Here is a 14,936-nt window from a genome sequence, read left to right on the forward strand (position 1 = left end):
TTGTCGGGACTACTTGGGATAGTACTCGAAGTTGAATCAGCTCCATAACGCAAAGTAAACACAGAATCCCGAAAACGATTTTCCAGCAGTCAACATGGACGATATGAAACCAATGCTCGAGCCTTTCACAAAGGCTACACGCTCACTTGGCCCTTACATCAAGCAAAGACACGAGGTTGCACAGATACGCCGGATATTAGCTTCCCATCTCAGTTCTCACGTGAGTCAGGACGGAGATCATTCTTTGTCTCGACCTATATCATTAGTAGATACGACCTGCAATGTGGATATAGCACCCCATGGCGTGAGAGGGCTTCAGAAGGAGTACCTGCGGTGTGTACGAGCCAACGTCAAGGCACAGAGGGACTACGCCGAGATCAGTAAACAGCATCGGCTTGGACGCGACGATGAATATGTCAAAGGGCTGAAGGAGACCTCTACCGATGATGTATCGTGTATGGAATCTTTCCTCGAGCTTGTGAGCCAACGACAAAAGTATGAGCGACTGCGTATTGTTCAGGACTATATGGATGCCCTCGCTCAAAAACCTGCGGCTTCAGCCGAACATCTAGATCCACAACTGGTCCTTCAGGATGTTGAAACTCTGCCCAAAGTGCCTTCAGAAGTGCTGAACAGCGCTGATACAACCCAGGGATTATCAGGAGTCAACATAGAAGAACTTGTTGACCAGCTTGCGAAATCCGTTCTCCGCGCCAAAATGCTTCTGAAGAGAGAGCAGATCCTGCTTGGTAGAGTCAAAGCTGAGAATTCGTTAGCGCCTGGCTGTCGTGGAAGCCGTCTCGAAGCAGTAGGAATGACTCGGTCAGCGTTGATCAATTGGATCGAAGCCGAGTTATCAAGGGCCGGAGACAGCAGTCCTGAATCTGAAATTGCAACTTCGACTAGCCCGGACAAGAGAGGAAAGCAATTCATCGATTCCGAACTCTCGTCGATTCATAGACAGTATTCACGATACACCAAGGCAAGACAGTCCTTGATCAATGCTGCAACAGGACGACTGGACGCGACAAATATTACAAAGAGCTTAGACGAGCAGGAGGAATCTCCCAAGGCGAAAGAGGAGACTTACGCACCCAGTGGTATCGAAGTCACATATCCCTACCTTGAAAATATGGTCTCTGTTTTGAATGAGCAAAAGGCAATGATCCAGCAAAAGTCACATCTCTGTATCAGCCTCTCGAAACAACTGAAAGAAGCCAACCAAGGTCTAGATCGCCTCGCCGATGAGAGTCACCTGTTGCCAGCACATCCCATGCCATCAATCAAGAAACAGCGCCATGGCTTAGAGGGACCCATCTCTTTTGGGGACGAGATTTCAAATCACGAAAAGCCGGACTCGTCCCTGCGAGCTCGTGAATGGGCACACGCAGCTCAATCGGCTGGTCACAGTACAAAAATTGTTGTATCGGAAAAGTTGGATGAAGGCGGCGTGGCTCTCGAAGAGGCTGGCCAGACATTATTAGAGTTAAAACGTCTTCTTGGGGCCGACATTGTAGTCGGGGAGAGGTTTGGCAAGGGGATAGGTGAACTAGGAGCCACCGAGAAATCAAAAGATATATGGGCCGTTCTGGATGGGAACTTGGGTGTCATCAAAGGGGATGGTTCCGATTAAGTCTCGAAGGCCATCAAATATTGTCGATTAAACTTGCACGCTCCGTGGCTCTTCTCTTGTGCCTTGTTATAGTAGCAGGTCTCACATGTAGATTTTCTATCCAATTTGAGATTATCAATAAGAACTCAATTAAAAATATATGCAACAATTATACGGAGTCCAGATCACGTCAAAGATGTTGGATGTGGTCACCTGTTGAAGACAAATTTGTGTCACAACCTCTACCGCTGGCGCAGGCGGTAAACGCCGGCAAAAGGCCAAAGTAGTGGAGCGTTGGATCCAACCCCACAAATCTATGGGCCTCTTCAATTCGAGTCATCGAGAGGTAAGTAAAACCCACGACTCTGCGCTGCTCTCCAGATAGTGCGCAAGTCTTCCATACGATGGCGAGCGGTCAGACTACCTCGCAAGGCGACTTACCCACGCAGATTCTCCAAACCCTCGACCAAAATGAACCTATCCTGTCATCGGAAGTCTTCCCTACACAAAAATCGGCGGATGTCAAGAGCGCATTAGACCGACTTGCATCGCGTTCTATGGTCACGTACGAGACAATCGACCGAGAAGAGGCAGTTCTTGAACCCGAGGCTGTGGAAATTGAAGCGAATGGAAGTCACGAAGCGCGAGTGTTCGAGGCTCTCTCAAGGGCAGTGGGGGGCCTTACTATCGCGGAACTCGAGGCTGCTGTGGGGGACAAAAATGTGGTAAAGGTCGGGCAAGGCAAGGCTTTCAAGTCAAGATGGATTTCGAAGGGCGAGGGGGGTCGTCTGGTGGCGTCTGTAAGTTGTACCCCGCCATTGCTTCTGGGGCAGGTCTGACAGTAGTAGACGGACTCAATACAAGACATAACCCGCGAGCAGCTCCAGACTATACAACAAACGCGGACACATCCAGATTCTAAGGTTATTACAGACTTGAAGAAGCGGAAATTGGTCAAGATGCTAAAGGTCATTGCCTACAAAATCCATAAGGGGCCGAAGTTCGGACTTGAAATTGTAAAGGAAGAGACCGACTTGACGGCTGACATGCTTGCCTCGTAAGTTTCAAGTTCAAAAATGTGACAGGTCTGACTGTTACAGCGGTGCTTGGAAGACTGCTGCTTTCAAGCCATACAACTTCAAGTCACTAGGAGCAGACCAAAACGCTGGTGCCCTACATCCCCTAAACAAGGTCCGACACGAATTCAGACAAATCTTCTTCGAGATGGGATTCGAGGAAATGCCGACCAACCGCTACGTTGAGACCGGTTTCTGGAACTTTGATGCCCTCTTCGTCCCCCAACAGCATCCTGCCCGTGATCTCCAAGACACCTTCTACATTTCAGACCCAAAAGTGGCAGACAAACCACACGTTGAATCGGAAGAGGATAAGGGCGACTACGAATCATACTGGAAAAATGTACAAGAGGTTCATCAAGAAGGAAAGTATGGGTCGATCGGTTACAGATATCCATGGGCTGAGGATGAGTCACTTCGATTAGTTCTCAGAACTCATACTACGGCCATCTCCACAGCAATCCTCCACAAGCTGGCATCTAAAAAGGGCCCTGATGGACGACCACCTCCAGCACGATACTTCTCCATCGACCGAGTTTTCCGTAACGAGACGGTTGATGCAACACATCTTGCCGAGTTCCACCAGGTCGAGGGTGTCATTGCTGATTACGGCTTGTCTTTGGGTGGGCTAATGGAATTCATGGAGATCTTCTTCAACAAGATGGGTATTGAGGATCTCCGCTTCAAGCCGGCATACAATCCGTACACTGAGCCAAGTATGGAAATCTTCAGCTTCCACAAGGGGTTGAATAAGCTGGTCGAAATCGGCAACAGTGGTATGTTCAGACCTGAGATGCTGGAGGCTATGGGCTTGCCTAAGGACATGCGTGTCTTTGGGTGGGGCTTGTCTCTGGAGCGGCCAACCATGATTAAGTACAAGGCAAGTAATTTCTCAGAGTGGGTGGTGAAGTGTACTGATACGTGGGTAGGTGAACAATATTCGAGAGTTGCTGGGACACAAGGTAGATTTGTCTTTCATCGAGCGAAACCCAGCCGTGAGACTAGAGAAGACGTAGATGATGATGCGTCAAAAAATAGAAAATTGTTGGCGTCTCTGAACTCATTCGATCACCGGTACCGTCGCTTTGCTACCGTGCATCAAAATGTGAGGGAGCATTTTTAATTTCACACTCCCTGGACGGTAGACAATCGTGTACAACAAGAAATCATATTGATGAGAAAAGAACTTCAAGGATGGGCAATCGATACTTGGGGACATTACCTTTATGCTGGCGACACAATCGTCAGAGTGAAAGATAAGAGAAGCAAGCCTGCATGTGCGAGGGCGGCTCTCGAGGATTTTTTTTGAAAGTAGCTTGAGTTGCACTGCAGTTATTCGTCCTCTTTAAGGGAGGGGTTTGTGCTCTGATGATTGGTACTCCGTATAGAACACGCCCACGGACCCGGGACTAGCGAGCAAGCATACCCAGGTACCTAGGTAAGTACCTTAAGTACCTATGTTATAACAATAATACACGCGGCAAAGATGCCCTCTACGATCTACAAGGCCCCAGGGCAGACTTTTCCCGAGCAACCCCCGTATACAGTATAGTTGAGTCAGGCGGCCCAAGTGGGAAGAAAAAAAAAAGTGAAAAAAAAAAAAAAATCTTGGCCGCCATTGACTGGGATGATGGTGGGCGAGGGGCCCAGCCGCTTCGAACAATTTTTTATCTGCCTCTCCCCTATAAGCAACAGAGATTATCCTTTCCACGTTCTTCTCACTCTACAAGCTCGACAACCTCCGCAATTGACCATGCTGAGAGATTTCGAGCCTGATTCCAGTTGACGTCTTGCCTCGACCAAGTCAACACCCTCGTTATCAGCGAACTACCACCATCAGACCGCTTGGTGATCACTGTTGGAGATCCCAGCTCGAATTCAGAGACCCAAATTGTCAACAACCACGACTCGCCGACACATCTCGGGGAGTATACAGAGCTAGACACGGTGGTTGGACTTTCCTTCAACATTACGCCGTTAATTGAAGTCCACCCTTTCCACAATGGCTCTCTCCGTCCGCTTTGCAGGTCGAACGAGCAGCTCCCTCTTCCGTCAGATCGGGGCTGCTTCTGCCAGTCCTGCTAGGAATTTCACCACTCGAGCCTCGACTCGATTTCTCTATGCCCGCAGCCCGGCTCCTGTTCGCAAGCATGCTGGCTTGGTCCGGCTCCTCTCGAGCTCCTCCGTCAAGAAGAACCAGTCCCAGACCGCACCTAACGCCGAGGCATACCTACAAAGCGGGGTGATCAAGGGGGCTGCAAACCCAGTGGACGTTAAGAAGGTCCTGGTAATTGGCAGTGGTGGTTTGAGCATCGGACAAGCGGGAGAATTTGATTATTCTGGTCAGTCCTCCAGCTTTCCTCCCTCTGCAGTATGAGTCACAAGAGGATATACTTCAAGTTTTCCTGAAGATGAAGATCATAACCAAACCATCGAACTAACGTTTTGACTCAAGGTTCTCAAGCATTGAAGGCCTTGAAAGAAGCTGGTGTTGCTTCCGTGCTCATCAACCCAAACATTGCTACCATCCAAACCGCCCACGTACTCACCGATGAAGTCTATTACCTGCCAGTTACCCCGGAATATGTCACATACGTTATCGAGCGAGAGAGGCCTGATGGGATCTTCCTTACTTTCGGTGGCCAGACCGCCCTCAACTTGGGTGTGCAAATGGAGCGTATGGGGATTTTTGAACGTTACGGTGTCAAGGTTTTGGGTACTAGCATTAAGACCCTCGAGACCAGTGAAGACAGAGACCTTTTTGCCAAGGCTCTTGGGGAGATCAATATACCAATCGCTCAATCAATTGCTGTCAGTACCGTGGACGAGGCCTTGGAGGCTGCTAAGGGCATTGGATACCCGATCATTGTCCGAGCTGCCTATGCTCTCGGAGGACTTGGTTCTGGATTCGCAAACAACGAGGAAGAGCTCCGCAACATGTCTGCCAGATCTCTTACCCTGTCTCCCCAAATCTTGGTTGAGAAATCTTTGAAGGGCTGGAAAGAGGTTGAATATGAGGTCGTTCGAGATGCTAGTAACAACTGCATCACGGTCTGCAACATGGAAAATTTCGATCCTCTTGGAATCCACACTGGTGACTCTATCGTCGTAGCTCCCAGTCAGACTTTGAGCGATGAGGAATATCACATGCTACGTTCTGCTGCTATCAAGATTGTTCGTCACTTGGGCGTCGTAGGAGAATGCAATGTCCAATACGCTTTGCAACCAGATGGACTTGACTACCGTGTCATTGAAGTCAACGCTCGTCTTTCTCGCTCATCTGCTCTTGCTTCTAAAGCCACCGGATACCCCCTCGCCTATACCGCCGCCAAGATTGGTCTCGGACACACCCTCCCGGAACTGCCAAATGCTGTGACCAAGACCACTACCGCAAACTTCGAGCCTTCTTTGGACTACGTTGTCACTAAGATTCCCAGATGGGATCTTGCCAAGTTCCAACACGTCAAGCGTGATATTGGGAGTGCCATGAAGTCTGTCGGAGAGGTTATGGCTATCGGACGTACCTTCGAAGAGTCTATCCAAAAGGCCATCCGCCAAGTTGACCCTCGTTTCGTAGGCTTTCAAGGCGACAAATTTGACGACCTGGACTACGAGCTTGCGAACCCTACTGATCGTCGCTGGTTGGCTGTTGGTCAAGCTATGCTTCACGAGGGTTACACCGTTGACCGCATTCATGATTTGAGCAAGATCGACAAGTGGTTCTTGTACAAGCTCCGAAACATTGTGGACTGTACCCACGAACTTGAGGACATAGGAAGTCTCTTTGGTATCAAGAAAGAGCTCATGATGAAGGCGAAGAAGATGGGGTTCTCTGACCGACAAATCGCCAACGCTGTTGGGTGCACCGAGGACGAAGTCCGTGCTCGTCGCAAGAACTTTGGGATCACTCCCTTCGTCAAGAAGATTGATACCCTTGCCGCTGAGTTCCCCGGTGAGTGTTCTCGTGGATCTTTAAAACGGACGAAACTTGTACTAATTTTGACTAGCTGACACTAACTACCTTTACACCACCTACAACGCCACTACTCACGATGTAACTTTCAATGATCACGGAAGTAAGTTTCTGCTCTTTCCTAAATTCTCCACCTATCTCAAAGACGCGATTCGGACTCGCTTGATTTTGCAGAGAGCGCCCATCACATTCGGAACATCTACTGATCAATTGTGAAGTCATTATCTTGGGCAGCGGAGTGTATCGCATTGGGTCCAGTGTTGAGTATGAGTAGATCTTCTCAAACTTCTTGCAATCCGCTAATTCCTACTAGATTCGATTGGTGCACCACTTCGGCTACCCTCGCTCTCAGAGAAATGGGCAAGAAGACTGTGATGATCAATTACAACCCTGAAGTACTGAATTTCCCAGCTAATTTGCGAAGCACGATTTGCTGACGGTCAAACAGACTTACTCTACCGATTTCGATACCGCCGATAAGCTCTACTTCGAGGAGCTCAGCTACGAGGTATATATTCCTTAAACTATCCTTGACTTCATCAAGGTAATGCTAACTTTCTTATAGCGCGTGATGGACATATAGTAAGTCTCCTATGTCCTACTGATGTTGGAAGTCAAGTTAACGGTTACAAAGTGAGCTCGAGCACTCCACTGGTGTTGTGGTTTCTGTTGGTGGACAATTACCACAGAACATTGCTCTCCGTCTGCAAGAGGATGGAGGTGCGAAGGTGCTTGGAACCGACCCCCGCGACATCGACAGGGCGGAAGACAGACAGAAGTTCTCCGAGATACTCGACAGCATTGGGGTTGATCAGCCTGCCTGGAAGGAGCTTACTTCCGTCGCTGATGCCGAGATTTTCGCTGAAGAGGTCAGCTATCCAGTTTTGGTCCGCCCTTCGTACGTCCTTTCTGGTGCCGCTATGACTGTCATCCGCAGCAAGGACGAGCTCAAGGACAAGCTCGAGGCCGCTAGCAATGTCTCGCCTGACCACCCGGTTGTCATCTCAAAGTTCATCGAAGGTGCAGAGGAGATTGATGTTGACGCTGTTGGTGCCAACGGCAAGCTCATTGTTCAGTAAGTCGTCCCTTCTACTAGGTTGACGTAATGCTGACTCGTTCAAGTGCTGTGAGCCAGCATGTGGAAGAGGCTGGTGTCCACTCCGGAGACGCCACTCTGGTTCTCCCACCTGTCTCTCTGGATCAAGGCACAATGGATCGTGTCAAGGAAATTGCTGTCAAGGTTGCCAAGGCCTGGAGCATCACTGGACCCTTCAACATGCAGATCATCAAGGCTGCCGATCCAGCTGGAGGTCCTCCCCAATTGAAGGTCATTGAATGCAACTTGCGTGCATCCCGTTCATTCCCATTCGTGAGCAAGGTATTTTGATCCGCTCCTTCAGATATGTTTAATGTGTCATGATACGAACAGTCGTGCTAACTCAACAAGGTCCTCGGGCTCAACTTCATTGACGTCGCAACTAAATCACTCGTTGGTGTCAACGTCCCAGAGCCTGTTGATCTCATGGCCATCAAGCGTGACTACGTTGCCACCAAAGTACCTCAATTCTCCTGGACCCGCCTCGCTGGAGCCGATCCCTTCTTGGGCGTCGAAATGTCCAGCACCGGTGAGATCGCTTGCTTCGGAAAGGATCTCGTCGAGGCCTACTGGGCATCCCTGCAATCTACCATGAACTTCCGCATGCCAGAGCCAGGAGAGGGTCTCCTCTTCGGTGGCGACGTCTCAAAGAGATCTCTGGTATCAATCGTCGACTACATCTCCCCTCTCGGATACAAGCTCTACGCTGCCGAGCCTGAAGTCAAAGAATTTCTGGAGTCGACAGCCAAGAACAAGGTCAAGGTCGAAGTCATCGAGTTCCCCACCGAGGACAAGCGCGCTCTTAGAGAAGTATTTCAGAAGTACGATATCCGCGGTGTCTTCAACTTGGCTGCAGCCCGTGGAAAGACTGTTCTTGATGTCGATTATGTGATGCGACGAAACGCCGTTGACTTCGGCGTTCCCCTTTTCATGGAGCCTAAGGTAGGCTCCCTTTTCCATAAATTTCCCGAAATCTTCTAACGCATGTGCCAGACTGCCGAGCTCTTCGCTCGCTGCATGAGCGAGAAGCTTCCCCGCCAGGAAGGAATTCCAGGTGAGGTCCGCAGATGGTCTGATTTCATAGGCGGCAAGCCTCTGTAAATTTCATTTGAGTATTTTCGCGGCTCTTCGTTTACTTGCTTGGTTCTCGGGGCGTTGGTTTGGGGATGTGATTTTTACCGAGCTAGCTTTTTGCGAAACAAAAGGCTAAAAACTTTCGGCGAAGATGTTTGGTGGTGGTCGGCTTGATAATCATGGCAAATATACAGCACTTTTTTCTGAAATGGATCCTTTTCTTGTTTTGAATTGATACTTTTCCCGGATTTATTCGGGCCATCCTGCCTGAACCTTCGAAGAGACTTCGCTACGAGATTGCTCGCTATTCGGCGTAGAGTTGCCAACTGGCTCTGTACGACGTTCAGTCTTCATATGAGATTTTCCGCTACTGAGGCTGTCTACGTGTTTTCCTGGATGGCGGCCAGCTTCGCGCCACGCGGCTCTGGCATATATGAGGAATTTGATGTAATCTACCCCAGTGAGAGTGATATTAGAAAACAACTTTGGAGATGGGGGCTGCCGCAAGGAGACCTGGAGAGTATTCCCCCTCTGAAAAAACGACTCTAGGTAAATGCATTGGATGCGATCAATTATCCATAGTCAATCTGAACTTGCGTATTCAATTTTCCGAGTCCTTGAAACTTTACCCGAAGGACCATGGAACGAGATTGGTGACAAGGAAATTCCCGACTGATCAGTAAAAACCAATTTCACACCGCAAGAGAGGAATGAATTGTCGAGGAATTTCCGCATTCATTCAGGTATCACCGCCAGCACACTCATGTGCGTAACTCATGCATGCACCACCTGCAATGCTCCCAGAACCATTTTCTGCGCCACCAAGCACCATATTCCGCCCAGGTTGCACACCTCAAGTATCTAGCTGAAACTCCTTCGCCTCAAAAGCTCGATATCTATCCGAATGTCATGAAAATTCCTATAAAATCAACGAGGATTAAGCGTAGAGTTGTCATGAATCTAGCCTTACCCCACCAACCCTCTTAGCAAGGCGCTCGTTGAACTCGTCGCCGTCATCAGGCGATGGTCTCTTGAGGGGTCTCTCACCAGTTTGTGATAAATCCAAAGCCATTGCCGCCCATGCACCGGTGGATAGCAATTGGTAGCCTTCTGCGAGATCGTGCTTCGTGGCCACGCGGTACAGAAGGGCCTCGTCCTCCTACAGAATGTCAGTACAATCGTGAAAAAACGCTTTAAGCATCAAACTCACCTTCTCGAAGAGGTTCACATATTCCTTCTTCAAATAGCAGAGTAGATGGAAATCTGATACAGCTCGTAAAGCCCCATCGGCATTCTTGACCTCGCCCGCTCTATCCACACCGATACGCTTGGCAAGGGTCTTTTTGTCTTGTTCTTCGCCAAGAGTGAGACGATTTGCGATAGTGAAACCAGGTGCCGCGATGAACATAGGTTTCGGAGCGTCAGGGAAGCCGTGTGTTAACGTGACAAGGAGATACTCGACAGGAAATGACGGCTTTGCGTTTTCTTGTACACTTGCTCCGTATTCGTTGATCCGCCTGTAGAAAACTTCTGGAATGTAACGTGTACGGCTGATGGAGCCATCATCCTCCTCCTCGTTTCGGACAAGCATGACTGTGGGATCGGCAGAAGGCTCGACGATGTTCGCTCTGACCATTTCAACAGCCGAGTTCGATACCTGGTAAGATGAAATAGCGATTTGTCCCTTTTCATCACCTGATACCACACAAGTGACAAAGTTAGAGCCAAATCTGCCAGTATCGCTCCATTTCGTGGGCTTCGGGTGTTGTGCTTGAAGGCGGGCGGCAAATGCGATCTCGAGCGACGAAAGGTAATAGGAATCGATATGTCGCTTGCATACGACCGAACCATCACCTGCGCCAGCATCCAAGAGATCTGTCCAAATTACTCCCACCTTTTGGAGTCCACATTGTCTGGCTATTCCCTCAACAAGGCTTTCTTCTTGCCAGTCCAGCAAAGTCACGCCATCGACTTCGTTGATTTGGGGTGGCTCATAGATAGCCTCAACGACCGCCTTGATGCCTAGGGGAACCTCGGTATATTCTGTGTATCTTCCATACAGGTAGCCAATTCGCTGAGCACCAGTCTGACGCCAAAAGTTGAGAAGATTCTCGATGAGAGTAGAATTTGCGAATTCGACATGGTCTACCATTCGAAAGGGCTGTGCCTGTAATGTGATGGCACTAGGTTGGCACTTTGTGCAGATACCTTCTGGCCACTGCGGGTGACCTGAAGGACATTCGGGCTTGACTCGGTAGTAGGGCTCAGTAAGAGGCGGCATGAAAGAGCTTCCTAACTCTGGCTTGTTGGTGGCCGAGTTGATCTTTCGTAGGTAGGAGTGAAAGGAGAGATTCTTGATCTTCTTTTCGGCCAGATATTCCGCGTTGAATGGTTCCATCGGCATACAGTAGTCGCACATACCCTTCTCACCGTGCCTACACATCTTGACGTCTCGCTTCCTAGGGATCTTACCATTCTGTCTGTCCAGTCTATCATCCACTGCCGACTGCCTCACCACCTCCCAAGGATTTTTGATCTTTTCTGAGGGCGAAGTGACAGGCAAAGGGTCTATCGGAATATCTTCGGTTGGCAAGATCATCTGGCCATTCAGGCGATTTGTAGAGGATTGGAGAATGGCGGATGACTGTTCGGAGTCGCCGTTTTCGTTGCCGTTTGACATGCGGCTGGTGTGCTTGTAGTTTATGAAAATGATATCGCCATGGCTTTTTTTTTAAAAAAAAAAAGGATTAGTGGGGTTTGAATTTCGGGGTAGGAGAGCTAATCGCACCTCAAGCCTATCTGTGAGACCAGGTGTCTGGCGATATCTTTGAGTGGTTTGATCTCTCCTCCAGCTGGTTGGTTTGCAAGAGTCAAGGTATTGAAGTCGACGGTAGCTGGCAGAACTTGTGAAAGCTGGAGCCATGTCAGTCTAGACTCATCATTCACAGATCATGTACTGACTTTCTCCCCAAGCTGTGCAAATGTATCTGCGGACTCGACATTTAGTCGCACTGTCCCATCAGGACCTCGGAATCTGAGTAGCATATTGGATTGTAGGGTGATGGAACTGATGGAGGGAATGCGAATGGGAGACAGGAAATGAAAAATCGAAGTAGGATTGCTCAGACTTGATGAGTGAGCGTATGTGATGAGGGAAGAGAAAAGCAGAAACTAGGAGAGGAGGAGAGGCGTGGATAGAGAAGAATTTCGGTCGGCCATGCATCCAGAAGTGAACTGAATAGGCTCGAAGCTATACGTAGTTATTGTGCTGGACCGACCTAGGTAACTACTCGCCCTCGCCCCACCTAAGCTGGTCAAAGCTCCGGCTTTTACTCGGTTAATTATCCACGCTAGTTCATGGTACAGAGTTAAAGCGGCCGCGTCCCGAGGCCACCATGGCAAAGCGAATCCCATTACCTGGCTTCAATAATTTCCCTAAAGGCATTCGTTCAAGCTGTAAGACCAGCAAGACAACCAACCACCATCTCATTACCACCCACGAAATCTCCATCAGGGCATCAGGGTAAACAAACAGCCCAGGAGACATAAAACCGTGCCGAACCCTCTCTCGCGAATAAGCCGAATAAGCACCTGATTCTCACAGCCCGAGAGGACAGCCGCTACTATGTTCAGTCTAGATGTCGACTGGTTGGGACTGGCTATGCCATTCGCATACCTGGCCGTTCTCGTTGGTTCATTGACCACCTTCTCCAACGTGTATAGAAAGAGAAAAGCAGGTCAGCGCCAGCTTATTGTGTCAGCCAAGCGTGCATCTGCTAATCAATTGTAGCTGCTTCTGCAACTCTGGCGCCGTGGTTCCCACCACACATGCAACGCAATATCTATCTATCTCTGCTGCATCTGGAGCCCGAGGAAGGCAATGAGAAGGCGCCTAAAGTTCCAGAGAGTGTCTTACGTTCTGCCCTTCTGGAACGCGCTGTCGAGGATATCCAAAGAATCATACAAATCAGGACCGCAAAGCAGGCATGCAGTACACTTCTGCAACGTGGCAGTGTCGGGGATGATCTTTGGCAGCGATTCTTGAGGGCTGAGAAGGAGATGGAAGAGGAGCTCAGAGATGTGGTGTTGGAGGTTAGTGGCGAGGTGACTGTTCTCATGGCTGATTGCTAACATTTTCGAGGCCAACGGTCTCTCCCCAAACTGGGGTCAATCTATCTTCCAATCTGCAAATGAAGTTGCCGCCAATACGATTTTCCGAACCCGATTAGCCGAGATTGAGGCCCAGACAGAATCCGAGAAGCAGTGGTGGGAGAAGCGACGAGCGTCCATTCAAGCAGAGTTCATGAAGGAGATAGACGCCCCTTCCTCACGTGCCACCAAGACTCCAGGAAGCAAGGTTGGAAGCGATGATGATACAGTTCTGGTAGAGGGTGATGGTCCGACCGTAAACGACAAAGGAAGTATGAGAAAGAAGAAGGGAAAGAAATAGATCTCTTCTCAGGTTCTGGAGCATCTGTAAATTGAGAATTTGAAATAGGCATAGGGCGTTGAGGTGCTTTGGAATACCGCTGTACTAGTAGGAGCATACCGGAGGGGACGATGTCTTGGCTCTTCTGACCTCGAATGAATGACTATCGGACTCATGAATTTCAAATCTATCGTGGTACGCCGGAATCCGAGTGGGCTTGTGCTCTTGGTCGGCTCAGCCTCGAAATTCCACGCTTTCTATTGATTCTTTACATTATCTTTGTATCAAGTCACCCATGTGGACAAAAGTGTCTCACAAAGAAGCTTTCCAGACAACAAAGATATCCTCTCCCAAAATAGAACCCAGTCTCCAGCGAGAATGACTCTGGGTTGAGCCTCGAGAATAAAGAGAAGGAGAATCACAAAGCCTCTGCGACTCCATACAAGAAGCGTGTTCCACCTTCATCCAGCATCCTCAAATCGTCTCATTTGTTTTCCCTTCTACAGTCTCCTACACATTTCCAGACAATCCTAGGCTGCTGGCAGCTATCGAAACAACACACCTTCATTGAACACCGCATCAGACCTGCAGCTTTTATACTCTCCTATCACTCATACACATACGATCACTCTTTACAGCATTTATACTCTCCTATCACTCATACACACATAGAAGCACTCCTTGCATCTACATACTGCTCACTACCTACTACTTTACACATAACAACAACCGTCGTTTTCCGGAAAAAAAAATGCAATCTGCACGCTCCCAAAACCCAGCCCTGGAAGCCAAAATCAGACAGATGGCTCTCCCCCTCGCTCCACTGGTGCGACTCACCACCGGAGATGTCCATCCCATATTCCCCTCCACGCTCCTCAACTTCTGGCTCCTGACGTCGGAGCAATGCGACGAGCTGGCCCACTTCTACCACCAGCGCACGCCGTCCGCATACACGCGCCACTACCCGTGCCCGGTAGAGTGGAAGACTGACGCCACGCTCGACGAGAAGCGTCGGCGGATCGGGCGCTTCATTGGACTCCGGGGGTGCGAGAGTCCCGTCCGGGTTCTGAGTGAGGAGGAGATTTTGCGGAGTGTGAGGGAGGAGCGGGAGAGGGCAGGGGAGGAGGAGAAGATGAGGGGGAAGACGCGGTGGTATTGATGCTGGGAGACTCGAGCCGGGAGTTTTTTTGGTTTTTTTTTTTGGTTGGTGTTTGTTTAGCTTGCAGTGCTTTTATGTGATGGGTTTATTAGCAATTGATTTCTGTTGACTTAGGAAGTTTTCTCTCTCCTGCCCGTCTCGATGTAACTATATATCCACTTATTATTCCTTCACAGGCTTGCCTCAACGACCCCTTTCGTCTTTGCTCGCTTATCATTTCCCTCGCTTCACTCTCCTTTCTAGACCTTCCTCCACACCTCTTTTGATGCTGATGATGACTGAACCATTTACGGGGGTTTCTCCCTTTCTCGCATGTCACTAATTTCTTGAGATGCTACTCCTGCTCTTCCTAAAGAATACACCAATCAAAAATTTTCACGACTTCCCCATGGCACTTTGACCTTAATATTATGCGCATTGAATGATGGTAATTGTATCAATTGGACGGCAACGAGAATCGGATCATCAGCTTTAAGTCGATCTTTTTTCTATATTGATCAGATTCTCAAGCGAATAG

The 14,936-nt window shown here is 49.2% G+C and overlaps 6 protein-coding genes across 6 annotated transcripts; 5 read left to right on the forward strand and 1 right to left on the reverse strand.

The window, feature by feature from the left end:
* Positions 1–94: 94 nt before the first annotated feature.
* L3040_006440 (uncharacterized protein) lies at positions 95–1,633 on the forward strand (the record flags this gene model as incomplete). Its single annotated transcript, XM_007289227.2, has 1 exon — positions 95–1,633. One exon carries the CDS (start codon positions 95–97, stop codon positions 1,631–1,633), a length of 1,539 nt encoding a protein of 512 aa, XP_007289289.2.
* Positions 1,634–2,016: 383 nt separating this feature from the next.
* On the forward strand, positions 2,017–3,704 carry L3040_006441 (uncharacterized protein; the record flags this gene model as incomplete). The annotated part of the gene is made up of 4 exons (XM_066154117.1): positions 2,017–2,412; positions 2,461–2,669; positions 2,713–3,568; positions 3,618–3,704. The coding sequence occupies 4 exons, from the start codon at positions 2,017–2,019 to the stop codon at positions 3,702–3,704; spliced, it is 1,548 nt and encodes a 515-aa protein (XP_066011101.1).
* Positions 3,705–4,690: 986 nt separating this feature from the next.
* On the forward strand, positions 4,691–8,858 carry L3040_006442 (uncharacterized protein; the record flags this gene model as incomplete). Its single annotated transcript, XM_007289229.2, has 11 exons — positions 4,691–5,030; positions 5,144–6,640; positions 6,696–6,764; positions 6,880–6,925; positions 6,975–7,056; positions 7,110–7,169; positions 7,227–7,243; positions 7,296–7,736; positions 7,784–8,039; positions 8,109–8,699; positions 8,751–8,858. The coding sequence occupies 11 exons, from the start codon at positions 4,691–4,693 to the stop codon at positions 8,856–8,858; spliced, it is 3,507 nt and encodes a 1,168-aa protein (XP_007289291.1).
* Positions 8,859–9,791: 933 nt separating this feature from the next.
* L3040_006443 (uncharacterized protein) lies at positions 9,792–11,876 on the reverse strand (the record flags this gene model as incomplete). The annotated part of the gene is made up of 5 exons (XM_066154118.1): positions 9,792–9,796; positions 9,879–9,990; positions 10,042–11,554; positions 11,620–11,744; positions 11,793–11,876. The coding sequence occupies 5 exons, from the start codon at positions 11,874–11,876 to the stop codon at positions 9,792–9,794; spliced, it is 1,839 nt and encodes a 612-aa protein (XP_066011102.1).
* A 580-nt stretch (positions 11,877–12,456) lies between these two features.
* On the forward strand, positions 12,457–13,281 carry L3040_006444 (uncharacterized protein; the record flags this gene model as incomplete). The annotated part of the gene is made up of 3 exons (XM_007289231.2): positions 12,457–12,568; positions 12,622–12,923; positions 12,973–13,281. The coding sequence occupies 3 exons, from the start codon at positions 12,457–12,459 to the stop codon at positions 13,279–13,281; spliced, it is 723 nt and encodes a 240-aa protein (XP_007289293.1).
* Positions 13,282–14,062: 781 nt separating this feature from the next.
* Positions 14,063–14,419, forward strand: L3040_006445 (uncharacterized protein; the record flags this gene model as incomplete). The annotated part of the gene is made up of 1 exon (XM_007289232.2): positions 14,063–14,419. The coding sequence occupies one exon, from the start codon at positions 14,063–14,065 to the stop codon at positions 14,417–14,419; it is 357 nt and encodes a 118-aa protein (XP_007289294.2).
* Between the last annotated feature and the right edge of the window lie 517 nt (positions 14,420–14,936).

Source organism: Drepanopeziza brunnea (assembly GCF_022702325.1).
Source record: "Drepanopeziza brunnea f. sp. 'multigermtubi' strain 214-2 chromosome Unknown ctg11, whole genome shotgun sequence".
Classification (NCBI taxonomy): domain Eukaryota; kingdom Fungi; phylum Ascomycota; class Leotiomycetes; order Helotiales; family Drepanopezizaceae; genus Drepanopeziza; species Drepanopeziza brunnea.